Source organism: Myotis yumanensis, unplaced genomic scaffold (assembly GCF_028538775.1).
Source record: "Myotis yumanensis isolate MYYU_CA2020_CCGP unplaced genomic scaffold, mMyoYum1.0.hap1 SCAF_6, whole genome shotgun sequence".
Classification (NCBI taxonomy): Eukaryota; Metazoa; Chordata; class Mammalia; order Chiroptera; family Vespertilionidae; genus Myotis; species Myotis yumanensis.
In genome coordinates, this window is record NW_027223757.1 from 93916730 (window position 1) to 93936098 (window position 19369).

General features: G+C 50.0%; 1 protein-coding gene and 1 non-coding gene across 3 annotated transcripts; both read left to right on the plus strand.

Moving 5' to 3' along the window:
* Positions 1-102: 102 nt before the first annotated feature.
* Positions 103-17536, plus strand: VPS52 (VPS52 subunit of GARP complex). 2 transcript variants are annotated; one of them, XM_070418790.1, is made up of 20 exons: positions 103-412; positions 2674-2758; positions 2907-2959; positions 3130-3205; positions 3394-3461; positions 3997-4172; positions 4517-4667; positions 4887-4987; positions 5076-5208; positions 5349-5406; positions 5747-5880; positions 6282-6437; positions 7321-7439; positions 7760-7883; positions 8177-8272; positions 8355-8462; positions 8661-8726; positions 16167-16278; positions 16511-16629; positions 16821-17536. In XM_070418790.1, the coding sequence occupies exons 1-20, from the start codon at positions 323-325 to the stop codon at positions 16965-16967; spliced, it is 2172 nt and encodes a 723-aa protein (XP_070274891.1). In that variant the 5' UTR covers positions 103-322; the 3' UTR covers positions 16968-17536. The 2 variants fall into 2 exon arrangements, with proteins under 2 accessions (XP_070274891.1, XP_070274892.1); XM_070418791.1 differs by lacking the exons at positions 103-412; positions 2674-2758; positions 2907-2959 and having other exon boundaries at positions 3198-3205; positions 3389-3461.
* LOC139013432 (U6 spliceosomal RNA) lies at positions 6846-6952 on the plus strand. Its single transcript, XR_011472065.1, has one exon. It is a non-coding gene; the product is annotated as a U6 spliceosomal RNA (small nuclear RNA).
* Positions 17537-19369: the final 1833 nt, after the last annotated feature.

Below are 19369 nucleotides of genomic sequence, written 5' to 3' on the forward strand. Positions count from 1 at the left end.
CTTCCGGAAACGGCTTGTGCCGGCGTCCACTGGACTTCAGAGAGTCTGAATTAGCTGCTACAACTTCCGGCGTGCTCTCTTCACAGCTCGTAGCGTTATGGGGGGTGAGAGCCGCGAAGGTTCCGGGTGAAGTTGTGTCGAGACGTGCGCTTCCCACTCGTCCCGGGTGGAGTGGTTGGCGCTCCCAGGGAAGGCTGGACTGACACACTGAGCGCTAGTACCTGGGGACGGTTTCGCGCTGTGCCACGCGCTCGGGACGTGTAATTCCACTCGGGAGGACGGGCTCGCGCGACTGACAGCTGCCGGAAGTGAGGCTGCGCGAATGGCCGCCGCTGCCACCATGGCGGCCGCTGCCCGGGAGCTGGTGTTGCGGGCCGGGGCCTCAGACATGGAGGAGGAGGAGGGCCCGCTGGTGAGAACGCAGGGCTTTTTCTCCTCCGGAGTCGCGTTCGGTCGTGCTCGCGTTCAAAAGGCCCGGGCTGGGTTTCGGTTCGGGTGGGAGCTCGGCAGCGGCCAGAGAGGCGCTCTGCAGCCCTCCCGGGAGTCGGACCCGAGCCTGAGCAGGGACCAGAATGGTCGGCTCCAATTCCCGGGGCACGATTCCAATGAACCTCCAGATTTGGGGGCAGAATGGAGAGGCAATGCTGTCTGAAGGTTAAGATTGTGGCCTCGGGGCAGATTGCCTGTGTTTTAGTCCCAGCTCTGCTGCTCACGCTGCGTGTCCTTGGGCAAGTTAGCTACCTCTCTGCCCTCACTTTCCTTACCTGTAAGGTGAAGGAAATGAGAAGACATACTGTTACAGGTGAGATTCCAGGGCAGGAATAGGGGAAACTGAAGCAGAAACATTAGGACAAGGCCAAACAGTGTGAGTAATTTGCAACTGGCCTGCAAATTAACCACTGTCTCCCCAACCACGGACTCTCCTAATGGATGCAGAAAACGAGGCGGAAAGCAGAAAGGAAAAAAGGGCACTTTTACGCCCTAAGCGGAGAAGCCAGCAGTCTCAGGGCCCCGCAAGATAAAGTTGCCAGGATTCTGGGAAGCCCACAAAAAGAAAACCTTGAGGCTTAATCTGTACCAAGATATTCAGCAAAAGAATCTTTTGAAACCTACAGACAGGAGGAGGGCATATTACTCCTCGAACCTGCTCCAGACACTCGCTTTTCCGGGTTAGCCGGGAAAGCCCATCTGTGCTCCCAGCCAGATGAGATGGATTTGCTTGCTTTGCTTTCTCAATAAAGGTGCATGCTTTAAATGCTTTAATAAATTGGCTGTTCACAGCACAGCCAAGGTTTTCGTATAGATTCATTTATATGAGAAGACACGGATCAAGGTTGGGGACAGCCCTCTCCCACTAGTTCAGGGGCCTCTCCTGTCTGGTAACCCCTCTCTGGTGTCGGTGAGAGGGGCCTATAACACTACAATATAGGTTGTTGGTTAGATCAGTGAGTATATTTAAGATGGCACCTGGCATGCAGGTAAACTGTTAGCTGACATTTCTAGAAAAACTGGAGCTCCCTGGAGGGATTGTGATAGAACACCTAAGATAGCAGAAGTCTGGGCTCCTAAATTCAACTGCAAGTTCTGCTCTGTCCTCTTCAACTCCTAATTGTCCTCATCCATTCTCTGTGGATTGCCTGGCTCCTTGTCATATTCCCTGCCCATCAGCTCCAACTCAGATTGGGTACAATGTGAGACTCTTGGAATTTTTCACTCAGTACCTATGGCTGCCCAGTTACAGTTCCTCCCTCCCCCTTGAAGGATTAGGGATTATTCCATTATATACATATAATTATATGTATAAAGGGATTATTCCATTTTATATATATATATATATATATATGTGTATATATATATATATATATGTATGTGTGTATATATATATATGTGTGTGTGTGTGTATTTGGTTTGTGTTTTGTTATCCTCACCCGAGGATATTTTTCCATTGATTCTTAAAGAGAGTGTAAGGGAGAGAGAGAGAGACAGAAAACATTGATATGAGCCCTAGCCTGTTTGGCTCAGAGGATAGAGCGTTGGCCTCTGGACTGAAGGGTCCCAGGTTCGATTCTGGTCAAGGGCACATGCCCGGGTTGCAGGCTCGATCCCCAGGAGGGGCGTGCAGGAGGAGCCAATCAATGGTTCTCTCTCATCATTGATGTTTCTATCTCTCCCTCTCCACTCCTCTCTGAAATCAATAAAAATATATTTAAAAAAGAAAAGAAAACATTGATATGAGAGAGACACATTGATTGGTTGCCTCCCACATGTGCCCCAAGTGGGGCTGGGAATCGAGCCTGTAATCGAGGTATGTGCTTTTTTTTTTTTTAATGTTTTTATATATTTCAGAGAGAGGAAGGGAGAGGGAGAGAGAAATAAAAACATGCATGATGAGAGAGAATCATTGATCCCCTGCCTCCTGCACACCCACTGCTGGGTATCTAGCCTGCATCCTGGACTGGGAATCAAACCATGACCTCCTGGTTCATAGATTAGCACTCAACACTGAGCCACACCAGCCAGGCGAGGTATGTGCTCTTGACTGGAATTGAATCCAGGACCCTTCAGTCCTCGGGCCGACACTCTATCCACTGAGCCAAACCGGTTGGGGCTCCATTATATTTTGTTCTTCCCTTTTTCCCCTGTATCCTTTCTCATTAACTTATCCCTCTCCAGGGGGGTGCCCCTGATCTGCAGGAGCCGTTGCAGCTTGGAGTGTTGGACATCACCTCTGATGAATTTATCCTGGATGAAGTGGATGGTGAGTGATGGCCCAGGGTGGATGCAGAGTGCCTGTAATCTGAGAGGCATGGGGTCTGGAAGTAACAAGGCAGGGATTGGTGTGCAGATGTTCACTGTGGGGAGAGGGAGCTGTGAACTGAACCTTTATAATAAACTTTTATTTCCAGTTCACATTCAGGCAAATCTGGAGGATGAGTTAGTAAAGGAAGCTCTTAAAACGGTGAGGCTTTCTGCTATACTAACCTGCCCTCCCCCACACCTACCCTCCCCTTGAAGGAAACAGTCTTTTGTGCTTAATATCCTGGTGTCTTACCCTCTAATCCTCTGTTGATTCTGTTCAGTGTCCCCTCGCTGTGACTTCCTTTTGAACTGTAATGTCTGTTCTCCCAGGGTGTGGACATCCGTCACTATTCAAAGCAGGTTGAGCTGGAGCTACAACAGATTGAGCAGAAGTCCATTCGGGATTGTATCCTCCAGCAGAGGAAAGGGGGGTGTTATTAAACTGGGGGTTTGTGGAGCGTGGTGCAGACAGCCCGGCTGGGGGTGACCTCTTCTCTCTCAGGGTTCTGTCACCTCAGGGCGGAACTGGAGAGGCCCTGCAGGTCTGCGGATCTCCATCCTCACAGAGAGGCCCCTTGACTTTCTGTGGGTCAGATATCCAAGAGAGTGAGAACATAGCGTCACTACACAACCAGATCACAGCCTGCGATGCTGTCCTTGAGGTTTGTAGCCATGACCTGTAACCCCTGAAATAACCTTGAACCACATCGTGGTCTTTGGTGCCATTCTTATTCTTATTCTTATTTTATTAATCCTCACCCAAGGATATTTTTCCATTGGTTTTTAGAGAGAGTGGAAGAGAGAGGGAGAGACAGAGAGAAACATCAATGTGAGAGAGGCACATTGATTGGTTGTCTCCTGCACGAATTCCGACCAGGGCTGGGGCACCTGCAACCAAGGTATGTGCCCTTGACCGGAATTGAACCAGGACCCTTCAGTCCACAGGCCGACGCTCTATCCACTGAGCCAAACCGGCCAGGGGGGGACAAAGCCACTTGCAATATGACCTCAGCAGCCTTTTTTGTTGTTATTGCCATAACTGATGTTATTTGCCAGTGACCTTTGGGGTACCTCTTCCCTCATCACCTGCCACCCTCATGGGCTGATTGATACTGGAGAGTCACCAATGCACTTAGGTAGCCCACTGGTCCCCTGTCAGCCTGTGGCACTCCAGCAGCGTCTTCTGCCTTTTCCCAGCGCATGGAGCAGATGTTGGGAGCGTTTCAGAGTGACCTCAGCTCCATCAGCTCGGAGATCCGGACACTGCAGGAACAGTCAGGAGCCATGAACATTCGGCTTCGAAACCGCCAGGCAGTTCGAGGGAAACTTGGGGAGCTTGTTGATGGTCTGGTAGTGCCCACTGCTCTGGTCACGTGAGTTACTAGTTTGAAGGGTGTTTATAGCAGGCAGGTGGGCTGGGCTGACCTAACCTACTTACCACATGGGATTCCAGGCTTCAGGTCACCAAGTGCCTTCCAGAAGGTGGTGGTTGGGTCAACAGCCTTTCTAACCTTGATGCATGCTTTAGGCATCAAAGACTAGGAGTCATCCAGGGTCAGGGGTGTAGTGAGGGCCCAAGAACAGAAAACTGTACGTAAACCCTGACTACGATACAGCAAGAGGAAAAAGAGAGAGGTTGGATGTCAAGGATATGATTCGGAGTCTAGGGATGTCTGGGTCTCCCTCCCAACCCATCCCACCCCTTCCTGCTACCTAGGGCAATTCTGGAGGCGCCGGTGACAGAACCCAGATTCCTGGAACAGCTGCAGGAACTGGATGCCAAGGCAGCTGCAGTCCGAGAGCAGGAGGCTAGAGGCACAGCAGCCTGTGCTGACGTCAGGGGTGTGCTCGACCGGCTCCGGGTCAAGGTGAGGGCTGGGGGATAGCCCAGGGACTAGAACCGGCCTCCCTATGCCTTCCCCCGCCTTCCCTGCCAGAGCTCATGCTCTGGGTTCCCCTGAGGATCTTAAAAAACAGGGCTGTTCTCCACCCTTCCTCCTCCTCTGCTTAACATTTGTCACTTCCCTCAGTGCTCCCAACAGAAAGGAGGCTGCAGCTTCACGCCCTGTTTGGTCCCCCATATCTAGGCAGTGACGAAGATCCGAGAGTTCATCCTTCAGAAGATTTATTCCTTCAGAAAACCAATGACCAACTATCAGATCCCCCAGACGGCCCTGCTGAAGTACAGGTCATGGGAGGATGGCCTCGGAGCCTTGGGCAGCCACGTGTGGTGTCCTTGGGCAGGCGGGGACACTGACGGTCCCTGGCCCCTCCAGGTTCTTCTATCAGTTCCTGCTGGGCAATGAAAGAGCAACAGCCAAGGAGATCCGGGACGAATATGTGGAGACGCTGAGCAAGATCTACCTGTCTTACTACCGCTCCTACCTGGGGCGGCTCATGAAGGTGCAGGTGAGGCCACGGAGGGAGAAACATGCCTGCCGCCCGGGCTGGGAAGAAGGGCCACCTGGGCAAGGGGGGACAATGGGAAACAAATGTGTTATGGTTCTGAGGGCAGAAATGGTTACCAGTTCTGTTCCTTTTTTCTCCAGTACGAGGAAGTCGCTGAGAAGGATGACCTAATGGGCGTGGAAGATACAGCAAAGAAAGATATCCTAGAGCTGACCCTGGGCTCGGCCTGAGAGCCGGGGGCTTCTGGCTCTAGCCCCCAAGCCACTGCTGCTTCCCTTTTTCTGTGGGACCTAAACCTTTGAGAATGTGCTGGAGGCTGTGGCATCCTTCCCAGAAAAAAGTCATTGTGATACTTAGTTTTGCATATGATGTCGGGGTGTAGAGGTCTCCTGAAGCGCACTCACAGATGTCAGGTGAAGGGGGGCACTGGTTCTGGGAGAGGGGCCTCTAGATTGTCGGCCACTGTAGGCCCCGGAGGTACTGAGTCTGCTTTTCTATCACGGCTGTGATCTTATTTTCCCTGACTCTGACCCTTCACGATTCTTTTCAAAGCCATCCCTGCGAAGCAGAAACACCATCTTCACCCTGGGGACCCGTGGCTCTGTCATCTCCCCGACTGAGCTGGAGGCCCCCATCCTGGTGCCCCACACCGCCCAGCGGGGAGAACAGAGGGTAGGAGGAAGAGCAAGCTGCAGTCATGAGGGGGTGCTGAGAGGCTGGCTGGGGCTGGGTGGGAAGGTCAGAGCTTCTGTCAACCCCTGGGACCTAGGAGTGGCCTTTCCCAGTCTCCCTAGCGTACTGTGATTCCAAGAGGCTGGGATCGTGACTTAGGGCACATGGGGGAAGAGAGCTGTCCTGAGGCAGCTGTGGAGGTATATGCAGGAGTAGCCACAGCAGTGAGGGGTGGGCTGTTCTCTCGTACCCCTTCCCCCTTCAGTACCTACCTATTCAGGTGAGATGAGAAGGGTCTCCTGAGCTCTCAGTACCCAGGTTTACTGATTTCCCAGCCACCTCTACAGGGAGTCAATGTTGGGGTTCATCTCTCTGTCTCTCTCTTTACCCTCCCATCCTAGTATCCATTTGAGGCCCTCTTTCGCAGCCAGCACTATGCCCTCCTAGACAATTCCTGCCGGGAATATCTTTTCATCTGTGAATTCTTTGTTGTGTCTGGCACGGCTGCACACGACCTCTTCCATGCTGTCATGGGCCGCACGCTCAGCATGACCCTGGTAAGACCCCCTACCCTAGCTCCTGTGCTCTCAGACGCGTGTCCTCAGTCCTTATCCGCACCATTGGAGGGTCATGGCTCTGGTGGTAATAAAACCAGGACCCCTCATACTAAAGCATCTAAGCCTTGCCGGCCGGTGTGGCTCATTAATTGAGCATTGACCTCTGAACCAGGAGGTCATGATTCGATTCCCAGTCAGGGCATATGTCCGGGTTGCGTGCTCAATCCTCGATAGGGGGTGTGTAGGAGGCAGCCGGGCAATTATTCTCTCTCATTGATGTTTCTCTCTGTCTCTCCCTCTCTAAAACCAATAAAAATATATTTTAAAAAATAGAAATAGGGGGGTAATGTAGGGATAAGGACACATGTAATAACTTAATCAATAGAGAAATTTTAAAAAATAGAAATAGTGCTCGCTTCAGTAGCACATATACTAAAAGTGGAGTGATACAGAGAAGATTAGCATGGTCCCTGCGCAAGGATGACATGCAAATTCGTGAAGTGTTCCATATTTTTAAAAAAAACACACCACAAAACAAAAATAAATGAAAATGAAACATCTAAGCCTTGTACTCACAGCATGACTTCCCTACAAAACTCTTAAAGCTTGGGGTCCCCAAGGCTACCCCCTACAGCTGATGCACACCCAGGCAGTAGCTGAGGGACCTGTAAACCTCAGTCCTCAGCCCTGAATTCTATACTAGGCTCGTGATCATAGACCCTGTGAGCAAGGCAGCGGACAGAGCTGGGCCAGGGGCATTGCCCTTTTCGACTTCCCTCCCTCCCAGGGCTGCATCCCATAGGAGCACATGCATTTGTCTCTGGCCACTGGGAAGGACAAAGTAGCGAGCTCTTTCAGTCCTCTGCCTGTTGTTAAATCACAGAAGCACCTGGAGTCCTATCTCGCTGACTGCTACGATGCCATTGCTGTTTTTCTCTGTATCCACATCGTCCTCCGATTCCGCAACATCGCCACGAAGAGGGATGTTCCCGCCCTGGACAGGTCACTGAGTTCTGGTCCTTGAAGCCCTGCTGGCCTTGAACCCTTGGTCTTACAGAACCCTGCCCTTAGGCTCCTACTGACTTGATACCAGTGACCCTAATCCCATTCACCTGCCAGGCGGCAGCACTACTGGTCTGACTCACCTTTCATACCCAGTCCTACCAGCACCAACCACCAGCTGTTAACCTGCAAGATGCCCCAGAAGGGACAGGTTTTCCTCACACACCCTAACACAAACCCCACTCCCCCACCATTCGCCCCACCCCCACCGACCCTGACATTCCTGGCCAGCTGATCGCTGATTCTGGTTACGCCCACAGGTACTGGGAACAGGTGCTTGCCTTGCTGTGGCCACGGTTTGAGCTGATACTGGAGATGAATGTCCAGAGTGTCCGAAGCACTGACCCTCAGCGCCTTGGGGGACTGGATACTCGGCCCCACTATGTGAGGGAGGGCAAGGGTAGCAGAGGTTCCTGAAAGGCAGGGCTCTAAACTTCAGTTTGGCTGTGGGGGGCAGGGGGGCGGGGCGGCGCTGTCTACACATTTCTTTTGTGCCTGGCAGGATGTTTAGCTAAAGGCGCGTGAGGGGCAGTCCAGGAGTGTTACATTCAGGGCGGTTGGGCACTGGTAGGATTGGAGGTGGGAGTCACACTCAGGTTGGCCAGCTTAGGGGAGCTTAGAGGTTTGGGCTGGGCCAGGAGTTTGGGGTGATTTTTCTTCCCACCTCCTTTCTCCAGATCACACGGCGATATGCAGAGTTCTCCTCTGCTCTTGTCAGCATCAATCAGACATTCCCCAACGAGCGGACGATGCAGCTGCTAGGGCAGCTCCAGGTGAGGGGCAGCTCCAGCCGAAGCCATGGGAGTGTGAGGAGGGCCTGTGTCCTCACCTCCTGTCACCTCTGGGCTTTTCCAGGTAGAAGTGGAGAATTTCGTCCTCCGAGTGGCAGCAGAATTCTCCTCAAGGAAGGAGCAGCTTGTCTTTCTGATCAACAACTACGACATGATGCTGGGCGTGCTGATGGTAGTAGGCGCCCTGCTTTCCGCTTTCCCACCCAGGGAATCGGGTGCCCCATTGTTCTGCTAACTCTGAGGGCTTGTTTTTGCTCGTTCATTGGTTCATTCTGGAGTCTGGCCAGGGCAGTAAATGTGGAAGGAAGGGGATATCCTGCAGTGAGGGCTGCCTCTCCTGAACTTGATATTTCCCTTTGTCTTCCCTTAGGAGCGGGCTGCGGATGACAGCAAAGAGGTCGAGAGTTTCCAGCAGCTGCTCAATGCTCGGACACAGGTAGGGTGTGGAGAAAAGGAAAGGGACAGCTGTGTGTGTGTGTGTGTGTGTGTGTGTTGGGAGTGGCAGTTCCTGGACTCCATCTACACAGAATTGGAATAACTCCTGGTTCACAACATGTCATTATTAGTCTTATTTTTTAAAAAAATATGTTTATTGATTTCAGAGAGGAAGGGAAAGGGAAAGAGAGAGATAAACATCAATGATGAGAGAGAATCACCGGATCAGCTGCCTCTTGCATGTGCCACACTGGTGACCGAGCCCACAACCTGGGCATGTGCCCTGACCAGGAATCGAACCATGATGTCCTGGTTCATAGGTCGAGGCTCAACCACTGAGCCACACAGGCCCGGATATTTTGTATTTTTTTAATGATATAAACACCCATGAGCCTACACTACACCTTGGCAATAACCAATCTCAGAGTATGAATTCTTCATCTCATCTCCCTGCCTTTCACATAGGAGCACCTGGTGACCTACATGCTGTGTTTATCATACTCTTGCTTTTAAAAATTTAGTTATAGCTAAGCTGTGGCTAGATAGCTCAGTTGGTTAGAACACTGTCCCGATATGCCAAAGTTGTAGGTTCGATCCCTGGTCACATACAAGGATTAACCAATGGCCAGTTCAGTGTGGCTCAGTGGTTGAGTGTCAACCTATGAACCAGGAAGTCACAGTTAAATTTCTAGTCAGAGCACACCCCCAGGTTGCAGGCTCGATCCCCATTGTGAGGTGTGCAGGAGGCAGCCGATCAATGATTCTCTCTCATCATTGATGTTTCTATCTCTCCCTCTCCTTTCCTCTCTGAAATCAATTAAAAAATATATATATTTTTTAAAAGAATCAGCCAATGAATATATAAATAAGTGGAATAATAGATCACTGTTTCTCTTCCTCTTCCTCTCTCTAAAACTTAATTAAAAATATAGCTATGCCAAAACAATAATTATTTATATACTAGAGGCCCGGTGCACGAAATTTGTGCACTTGGGGCGGGGGAGGGTCCCCCAGCCTGGCTTGTACCCTCTCACAGCATGGGAGCCCTGTGATCGATTGCCCCAAAGAGGTAGGTCTCACCCACTCATTTGGGGCTCCTCAATGGATTGCCCCAAAGAGGTAGGCCGGAGCCAGGGGTCCCACCTCCACGTCACTCATGCAGCATCAAGCCCCCACCCACCCATGCGTGCCTTGCCGCACACACAACCCCACCCACCCATGTGCCCCCACTGTGCACGCAGCCTCCTGGTGATCGCTCGTTACGGCGTCACAACCACATAGGCTTTTGTTATTATAGATATATTTTTAGTGTTATAAAAACAGAATCACGGGATTTTTTCAAGCATAATTTTTCTAATGTGATCACACATTATTACACATGGCTGTAGTTCATTCTTTTTCACTGTTGGATCATGTTACTTATGTGAATATAACATGTGTTCCTGTAAGAGGACATTTAGATTACTTCCAGTTTTTTGCTACTGTGAGCATTGTTTTATGAACAATTGTCTTTTTTTTTTTCATTTTACTTTTTCAATTACAGTTTACTTTCAATATTATTTTGTATTAGTTTGAGGTAAACAGCATGGTGGTTAGACAATCAGATATTTTACAAAATGTTACCCCCAATATTTTCAGTACTGAATTGATACTATGCATAGTTATTACAATACTATTACTGTATTTTAAATTTACTTTTATTGTTGAGAGTATTATAGATGTCCCCCATTTTCCTTCCTTTGCCGCGCCCCCCCCCCCCCCCCCAAGGCCTTCACTGCACTGTTGTCTGTGTCTATGGGCTATGCATATCCTATATAGTAAAAGTGTAATATGCTAAGTGTCCGACCCATTGGTCGACCAGCCAGTCGCTGTGATGCACACTGACCACCAGGGGGCAGATGCTCCGACTGGTAGGTTAGCTTGCTGCTGAGGTCTGGCCGGACTGGAGGAGAGGGCTGGACATGTCCTGGAGCCCTCCCGTGATCCCTCCCCAGCCGGCCAACCTCCCGCGGTCCCTCCCCGACTGGCCAGCCCCGATGGCCCTGATCAGGACTGGGCGAAATGGCCCTGATCGACCCCAATCACCAGCCTGGCCAATGGACCCCATCAGTACACAAATTTGTGCACCAGGCCTCCAGTATGCATATAAGTCCTTTGACAATATTAACGAGTATATTCCCTATACTGTACTTTACATCCCCGTGACTTTTATAACTACCAGTTTGTACTTATTAATCCCTTCACCTTTTTCACCCAGCCCCAAGCCCCCGTCCCTCTATCAGCCACCAGTTTGCTCTCTGTATCTATGAGTCTGTTTCAATTTTGTTTGTTTATTTTGAACACTTACATCTTTAGTGCACATAGATGTAGATTGTAGATAAGTTTTTTATGTAGGTAAATTTTATCTCAAAATCAATAATAACATTTTTTAAAAAGAGTTCTTTATATATTTTACATACTGATCTTTTGTTGATTATATAAATTGCAGATATTTTCCATATGTATTTTATCTCTTTTAAAAAAAATCTTTATTGTTGAGAGTATTACAGATGTTCTCCTTTTTCACTCCATTTCCCCCTCCACCCAGTTCCCATTCTGGCCCTAGGCCTTCACCACCCTATTGTCTGTGTCCATAGGTAATGCATATATGCATATACTAGTAAATTGTTTGGTTAATTTCTTCCTGCCCCCACCCTCACCCCACCCTCCGCCCTTCCCTCTGAGATTCATCAGTCTGTTCTATGTTTACATGCCTCTGGTTCTATTTAATTCATAAGTTTCTTTTGTTCATTAGATTTCTTGTTTGTTTATTTTTAGATTAAATTGTTGATATGTATTTATTGCCATTTTATTGTTCATATTTTTTATCTTTTTATCCTTCTCTTTCTTCTCCTTTTCCTCCTTCTTCCTCTCTTTCTCTCTTCCTCTTGAAGAACATCCTTCAACATTTCATGTAATTCTGGTTTGGTGGTGGTGAACTCCTTTAGCTTTTTCTTGTCTCTGAAGCTCTTTATTTGACCTTCATTTCTAAATGACAGCTTTGCTGGGTGGATTAATCTTGGTTAGGTCCTTGCTATTCATCACTTTGAATATTTCTTGCCACTCCTTCTGGTCTGCAATGTTTCTGTTGAAAAATCAGCTGACAGTTGTGTGGATGCTCCCTTGTAGGTAACTAACTGCTTTTCTCTTGCTGCTTTTAAGATTCTCTTTGTCTTTAACCCTTGACATTTTAATTATGATGTGTCTTGGTGTGGGGGTTCCTCTTGTTTGGGACTCTGCACTTCCTGGACTTGTAAGTCTACTTCTTTCACCCGGTAGGGGAAGTTTTCTGTCATTATTTCTTCAAATACGTTTTTAATATCCTGTTCTTTGTCTTCTCCTTTTGGCACCCCCATAATTTGAATGTTGGTACATTTGAAGTTGTCCCAGACACTTCTTACACTGTCTTCATATTTTTGGATTCTTTTTTCTCTTCTGATTGGATGTTTTTTGTTTCCTCATATCCCAAATCACTGATTTGATTCTTGGCATCCTGTACTCTACTGTTGAGTCCCTGTAAATTATTCTTTATTTCAGTTAGTATATGCTTAATTTCTGATTGGTCCTTTTTCATGTCTTTGAAATTCTCACTAAGATCCTGGATATTCTCACTAAGTCCCTTAAAGCTTTCAAAATCCTTGAGTATTCTTATAACCGTTATTTTGAACTCTGTATCTAGTAGTTTGTTTGCTTCCATTTCATTTAGTTCTTTTTCTGGAGATTTCTTCTGTTCTTTCATTTGTGACATGTTTCTTTGTCTCTGCATTTTGGCTGCTTCCCTTTGTTTCTATATATTAGGTAGAGCTGCTGTGTCTCCTGAAATTGGTAAAGTGGCCTTGTGTAGTAGGTGTCCTGTAGGGCTCAGTGGCTCAGCCTCCCCAGTCATCTGAGCTGGGCACCCTATGTGGGCCCCTGTGTGGGCTGTATGCACAGTCTTGTTGTAGTTGAGCCTTTTTTGCTGTTGGAGTCACTGGAAGGATTTAACCTCCAGGCCCATTGGCTGTGAGGACCAGCTGTGACTACAGTGGCAGAGTTTGCTGTGCAGGAGACACCCCTATGGAGCAGGACTTGCTTCAGTGGGGCTTTGGTGCTCGATGAGTCTGCTCCTTGAGTGTGTTGCTTATAAATGTGTAGAGTTGTGATCTGGTGTGGTCTGAAGTTGTCCATCAGGTGCACTGGCTCTGGGGCCTCTGCCTGGGGCCACCTGGCAGAAGCTACAGTGTGATCTGCAGATGGCTGCTACTTGTGTTGGGCTTGGAAGTGCCTAGGCAAGGCCAAGCTATAAAGCAAGGCAGGCTGATGCTAGTGCCAGGTCTTGGGCCTCTTATTGATAGGTTTGGGGCACACTGATGCCACCTGCTGCTTGTTTGGGAGATTTTAGGAAAGTCTGAAGCCTGAGCCAGGACAAGCCATTTATATGGAAAAGCTGCTGCAAACAGCTTGGATGGGGCTGGGTCTCAGGGAATCACCAGGGAGGAGCAAACAGTGTGAGCCAGATTGATGGAGACTCAGATATGGCTACTAGTCAGCTCTGCGATGGGGGAAGTCCCAGCATAAGAACAATGAAGCCTGTGAGTACCCCTGTCTGGGAGAAAGCTGCCTCCAAGTTTTTGCCCCATGCTAGGCAATCCAGTTCCTCTACGTATGTCCCTGGATCCTTCACAGGCTGCTTCCCCAGTACTGGAGCTTAGAGGGAGCAAATCCATGGAAGTCTGTGCACCAGCCCTTTAAAAGGAGTTGCCTGGGACTCCAGCAGCCTCCATGTCACTCAGCCACAATCCTCGCTGGTTTTTACAGCCTGAAGTTACAGGGGCTTCTCTTCCTAGCTCTGCAACCTGGGCTGGGGGGCTGGTGTGCGACTGGGAGCCCTTGTTCCTCATGGGAGGCCTCCTCAGCCAAGATATCCCTCCCAATTAACAAAATGCCACACGTGGGTGTCAGATCAGCCCGTTTTGTGCCTCCACCCCTCCTACCAGTTTCAATGTGCTTTCTTCTTTACTTCTCTAGTTATAGGACTTCCATTCAGTCAGATTTCAGATGGTTCTGAATGATGGTTGTTCTGTATTTTAATTGTAATTTTGATGTGATTGTGGGAGGCAGCGAGTACCAGCGTTTACCTTTGCCTCCATCTTGGTTCTTCTCTTACTTTGTTCTTTAAATTCCACGTATGAGTGAAATCATTTGGCATTTATCTTTCTCTAACTTATTTCACTCAGCACAATACTCCTTAGGTCCACCCATGTTGTTCTAGATGGTAAGACTTCATACTTTTTTATGGCTGAGTCATATTCCATTATATATATGCACCATATCTTTATCCATTCATCTATTGATAGACACTTAGATTGCTTCCATCTCTTAGTTATTATAAATAATGCTACAGTGAACATATGAATGCATATAATTTTTAGAATTATTGTTCTGGGTTTCTTTGGATAAATGTCCAGAACTGTAATTACTGGGTCCTTCTTTGTCTCTTGTTATATAGCCTTTGTTTTAAAGTCTTATTTTGTCTGGTATAAGTATTGCTACCCCAGCTTTTGTCTGCTTGTTTTCATTTTCATGAAATATCTTTTTCCATCTCTTTACTTTCAGTCAGTGTGTCTCTCAATCTGATATGTAAGGGTCTTGTTTTGTTATTCACTCAGCCTCCATATGTCTTTTGATTGAAGCATTTAATCCATTTGAATTGAAAATAATTGTTGATAGATATGTATTTGTTGCCATTTTATTGTTCATACTAGTGTTCTGGTGCATAGATTCGTGCACATTGAGAGGAAATTAGACGAAATATTTTAATATTGCTATTTGCTCTTTCTCTATAATAGAAGTGTCAACCAAATTCACAATCAGCAATTCAGATTGAAACACATGCGTGTGATTGGCACCAGCAAGAGCTTTATATGTATTGCACATGTGTGAGTCAACCTAGCCTTTTATAGATATAGAATAAACTTGCTTAATTAGACCTGCTTTCTGATTTAGCTAAACATTTTCCAGCCCAGTGAAGCACCCCAATTTCTCTTTCAGGTAATTGTCAGCAACACAGCAATAAATATCAACACGAAGCAGATTATTATTGTAGATCTTACAGGGAGAACAAAGGGTAAAATATTTAACTCCAGCAGTGTTTGACTATATTCTGTGCAGTGAGAAAACCTGAAGTCATTTTCAAGTTCCACAATTTCTTCTTTTCAGTCTGGTTAAGTTTCTAAACTTTCTAAATTTCCATTTTCCTGTTAATGAAAAGAAAATATGTTTCTACCGAGTCTCCTATCTACCTACTCCAGGACTTTGAGATAAGGCACGTGAAAATGCTTCACATTTGGTTAAAGTGTAAAATGTTTGTACCTGGCTATAAAGCAAGGTGTGTTCCTGGGCTGAAGAAACTCCGAGGAGGCTAGTTGCTAGGGAGAGGAAGCCGGATGTTGCTATGTGACATTACTGGGCTCCCACAGCAACTGTTTCTGGGCTGGGCCGTGGGCCACATTTTGCGCCATGGGGTCTTGGCAGCGTTGGCTGCCATTTGTCACGGTGGGGTGGTGGCTGGGCTTGTCTCCCTCTTGGGGGAAGCTTAGTGTTGGTTTGTTGGTGCCAGGTCTGTAGTGCCGTTTATTTTTAAATGAATAGTGCGTGTCATGGCAGCTTCTGCGTTGAGCGTCTGCCCCCTGGTGGTCAGTGTGTGTCATAGGTACCGGTCGGACCAACACTTAGCCTTTAATATATATATAGTTTTTTTATCTTCTTAAAGAAGATGCTTTATCACTTCTTGTAATACCGGTTTGGTGGTGATGAACTCCTTTAGCTTTTTCTTATCTGGGAAGCTCTTTATCTGACTTTCTATTCTAAATCTTTGCTGGGCAGCATAGTCTTGATTGTAGGTCCTTGCTTTTCATCACTTTGTATTCAATGCCAGTTTCATCTGGCCTGCAAAGTTTCTGTTGAGAAATCAGCTGACAGACTTTGGGAGTTTCCTTGTAGGTAACGAACTGCTTTTCTCTTGGTGCTTATGATTCTCTTTTAGCTCTCATGAGAGACTCAGCTTTCCCACTTCGGGCCTCCATCAGGCTCAGTTTCCAAGTAGCAGAGTTGCCATGGACATTTACCTTATGGTAGCCTTGCCCCTCTGTTTCCAGCCCTGACCCCAACTTCTTGTTGCTCTGCTCCCATTTAAGTTTAGTTTCTGGGTGTATTTTGTTGTTGTTTTGTTTTGTTTTGTTTTTAGGAGGGGGAGTCTTGAAGATTTCCCCTACCTCTTGTGAGACCAGCAGTTTCTTAAAGTGTATGACCTTTGCTATGGGAATGTTCTAAGGATCTAGTCGGTCATAATGCCAGAATTGGGAAAAATCTGCCAACACCAGGACACTCAATTGTATGTGTATGTATGTGTGTGTTTCTCCAGGAATTCATTGAAGAGCTGCTCTCTCCCCCTTTTGGGGGTCTGGTGGCATTTGTGAAGGAGGCTGAGGCTCTGATTGAGCGTGGACAGGCTGAGCGACTTCGAGGGGAAGAAGGTATAAGGATGGTGTGGTAGAAAAGGGGTCAGTGGTAAGGTGACTGGAAGTGAAAAATGAGAGGATGTGGATTATATGGGGAGTGGGTGGATCAGGAAAGAATGGGTTGGGAGAACACCGGAAGAGAGGGGTTGGATGATGAGGAGGGCTGTGCCCTGGGGAGGACTTAGTGGGGTCAAAGATCATTTAGCCTAGTCTCTATCTGATACCCTCTTTTTCCTCCTGCCATCAGCCCGTGTTACTCAGCTGATCCGTGGCTTTGGTAGTTCCTGGAAATCATCAGTGGAGTCTCTGAGTCAGGATGTAATGCGGAGTTTCACCAACTTCAGAAATGGAACTAGTATCATCCAGGTGACCTGCAACTCCCAGCCCCCACTCCCACCCTGTCCCATCACTAATTTCGCCCTCTTTTCCTTGGGCTCAGCATCATCCAAGTGACCCTTGATCTTCAACTACCAGCTGTGCCCAAAGTTCTGGGTGAGCCCCAACCTGGTTCTTAGTCATCATCTCACAGTCTCACCCTCTTGACTTTCTCTGACCAGGGAGCATTGACCCAGCTAATCCAGCTCTATCATCGCTTCCACCGGGTGTTGTCTCAGCCCCAGCTCCGAGCTCTCCCTGCCCGGGCTGAGCTCATCAACATTCATCACCTTATGGTGGAGCTCAAGAAGCACAAGCCCAACTTCTGATGTGCTGGATCCTGGGATTCACCGCCCTCTCCACGGGCTCTACAGCCCACCCATACCTCTCTTCACCTCGTGCCCCTTCCAGTTCCTCCTTGCCTCCCAGTCTGTGACATGCCTCACCCTGCCTCATCCCCAGGGCCCTGCCTCATCAGGGTGAGCTGCATTCCCTTGGCTTTCTGACTCTCCCAGTGTCTTTAGGTTTCCCAGGATCACCTTTCCCTGGGCTTCCAAAACGGCCGTTATCATTCTCCCAACGTTGTCACAACCCCCCTCCCCCTGAAAAACACACCAGAAACCCAAGGCTCTTTTCTCTTCCTCTAGTAAAACCTTCACTTGCCTCCATTTCTGGTTCATTCAACTCCTGTTACCATGTCCTGAGGTGTGAAGCCTCACCACTTGGAGTTGATGGCAAGGAGAGACTGCCTCCAAGTCAGTGATTTTTTTTTTCATGCAAAGTGATTTCTGTAGCTTTTTGGCCTAAGATCCTAGCAACTTGAACACTAACCAGTCCCCCTCCTGGCTTGAGGAGTACTTCAAGGTCAGTCTGCAGGGAACAATAAATATTTAATATGACATAACACTCTTCTCCCATTTCCTTTCTCCTTCCTCCTGGGGCCTTCAAGTAGCCCCATCTGTGCTCCAGGGTTCCCTCCATCCCTTTTGGTGGGTGTTGAGAAAGTAGGGACACAGTAACCTTTAACCTCTAGGCCGAAGTAGCTGCATTGGTTTTAGTGAGGGGATTATGTCATGAGTACCCTGCCTGGTGGAGGAAGGTGGCCCCTGGCTAAAATGGCGGATGCACGGGCACATGGCTGTGCAACCGCAGGCACGGTCCCAAGGGCCAGCCGGGGTCCGCCTTGAGCTGGCCATGGGGTTGCCATCCCTGTCAGCTCACTAGCTGCTGGCTGCGGCCTCACGGCCCCTTGCAGAGGCTGCAGCACCCACACTGGGGACGGGGTAAGCCAGGTTTGCAGGGTGTCCTCCGTTTCTGTGTTTGACTTGGAGTCTCCTGCTGCTTCCGCCTGGACACCTTATTTGAACTTAGACTCTGGACTGGAGAGACAGGAGGCGCCTTTAAGTCCTAGGGGGAAGGTGCGGGCACCGGGAAAATGGTGATTTGGCCGTGTTTCCTTTGATTCCTCTGCCCCTAAGGCCCAGTCGTTCCCTCCCAGGGCCTGGCGAGTGGCGGCTTCTACTCCCCGCTCCCGCCCTCGGGGTGCGGGCCCAGCTTGCGGGGGGCGGGGGGGAAGGAGCCGTCCTCCGGGACGCCGCGCGGTCAGAGCGCCGGGTGCGAGAGTTCGGCGCGGGCAGCGGAGGGAACGCTGGCGCGTTCCGAGGCGGGGCTCGAGCGGTCGCGGCTGGCGGGCTCCCGATTGGCTGGCGCGGCTGGCGGGCTCTCCCGATTGGCTGCCTCGGGGAGGGGCGTGGCGGAGGGCCGCCCTCCGCTCCCGCCTTTTCTGGGCTCCGCCCCACTCCGAGAGCCGCGCTCGGTCCGCGTGGAAACCGGGTCTCCGAGCGTCGGCCCGGCCGCCGGGAGCGTCTGGGCGGCGCCCAGGCTGAGGGCGGGGAGGGCGGGCGATGTCAGGCCCAGGGCGGCCCCGGGTTGGCCGAGACGCCTCGGGGCGGCACCAGGGCAGCGTCCTTAACTGACCCTCCGGGCGCCACCCCACCATCCCTCTCGGCTCCGCTCAGGCCCGCCCCCGGCTCGGCGGTGTGTGCTGGGTTCGTGCCGCCGGCGGCCCCGCAGTCTCGGTCCCCCCACCTCCCCCCTCTCGTTCCTCGCCCCTCAACACCCCCCCCCCACCTCGAGGTTTCCGCCTTGGGGGGTCCGGGTGGCCTCACATTTGCCCTGACTCCAGCCTCAGCGCGAGGAGCACAGAGGGCCCAGGGTCGGGGCGTGGACTGGGGAGGGCACCGGCCGCTTTGGCCAGGAGCGGGGTCCCAGAGGAAGGGTCTCCGGAGCCCTGCGGGGGGACGGCGGCCTCGCCGGAAGTCAACGAGGAGGCCAGGCCGGTGCGGGCGGCACCTGGGCTTCCGCAGTTCCCGACCTTCCCCGAACCCAAATGCTCCGACTTGACTGACAGGCGAGGTGTTCTGTAGCTTCCCCGAGGGGCTGTGGTTCTGCAACCAGGGGGCGTTCACGTTACGCTGCTGCAGAGTTTGGGGGACACCGCAGCCCCCGGGGGTCCGGGCGAACCCGGTCCGGAAAGCCTCTGGTGAAGGGGAGCCGCGACACCTGCCGACGCCCAGGGGGCAGCACCGACCAGGGGGCGGCGCTCTCGGCTCGCCGTTCTCGGCGAGGCTGCGAGGCTCCTCCCGAGGCCCCTTCGGAAGCACCGGGGACTCTTCCCGCAGCACCGGGGACTCCTCCTGCAGCGGAAAACCCCAGTCCCGCGGGAGACGGG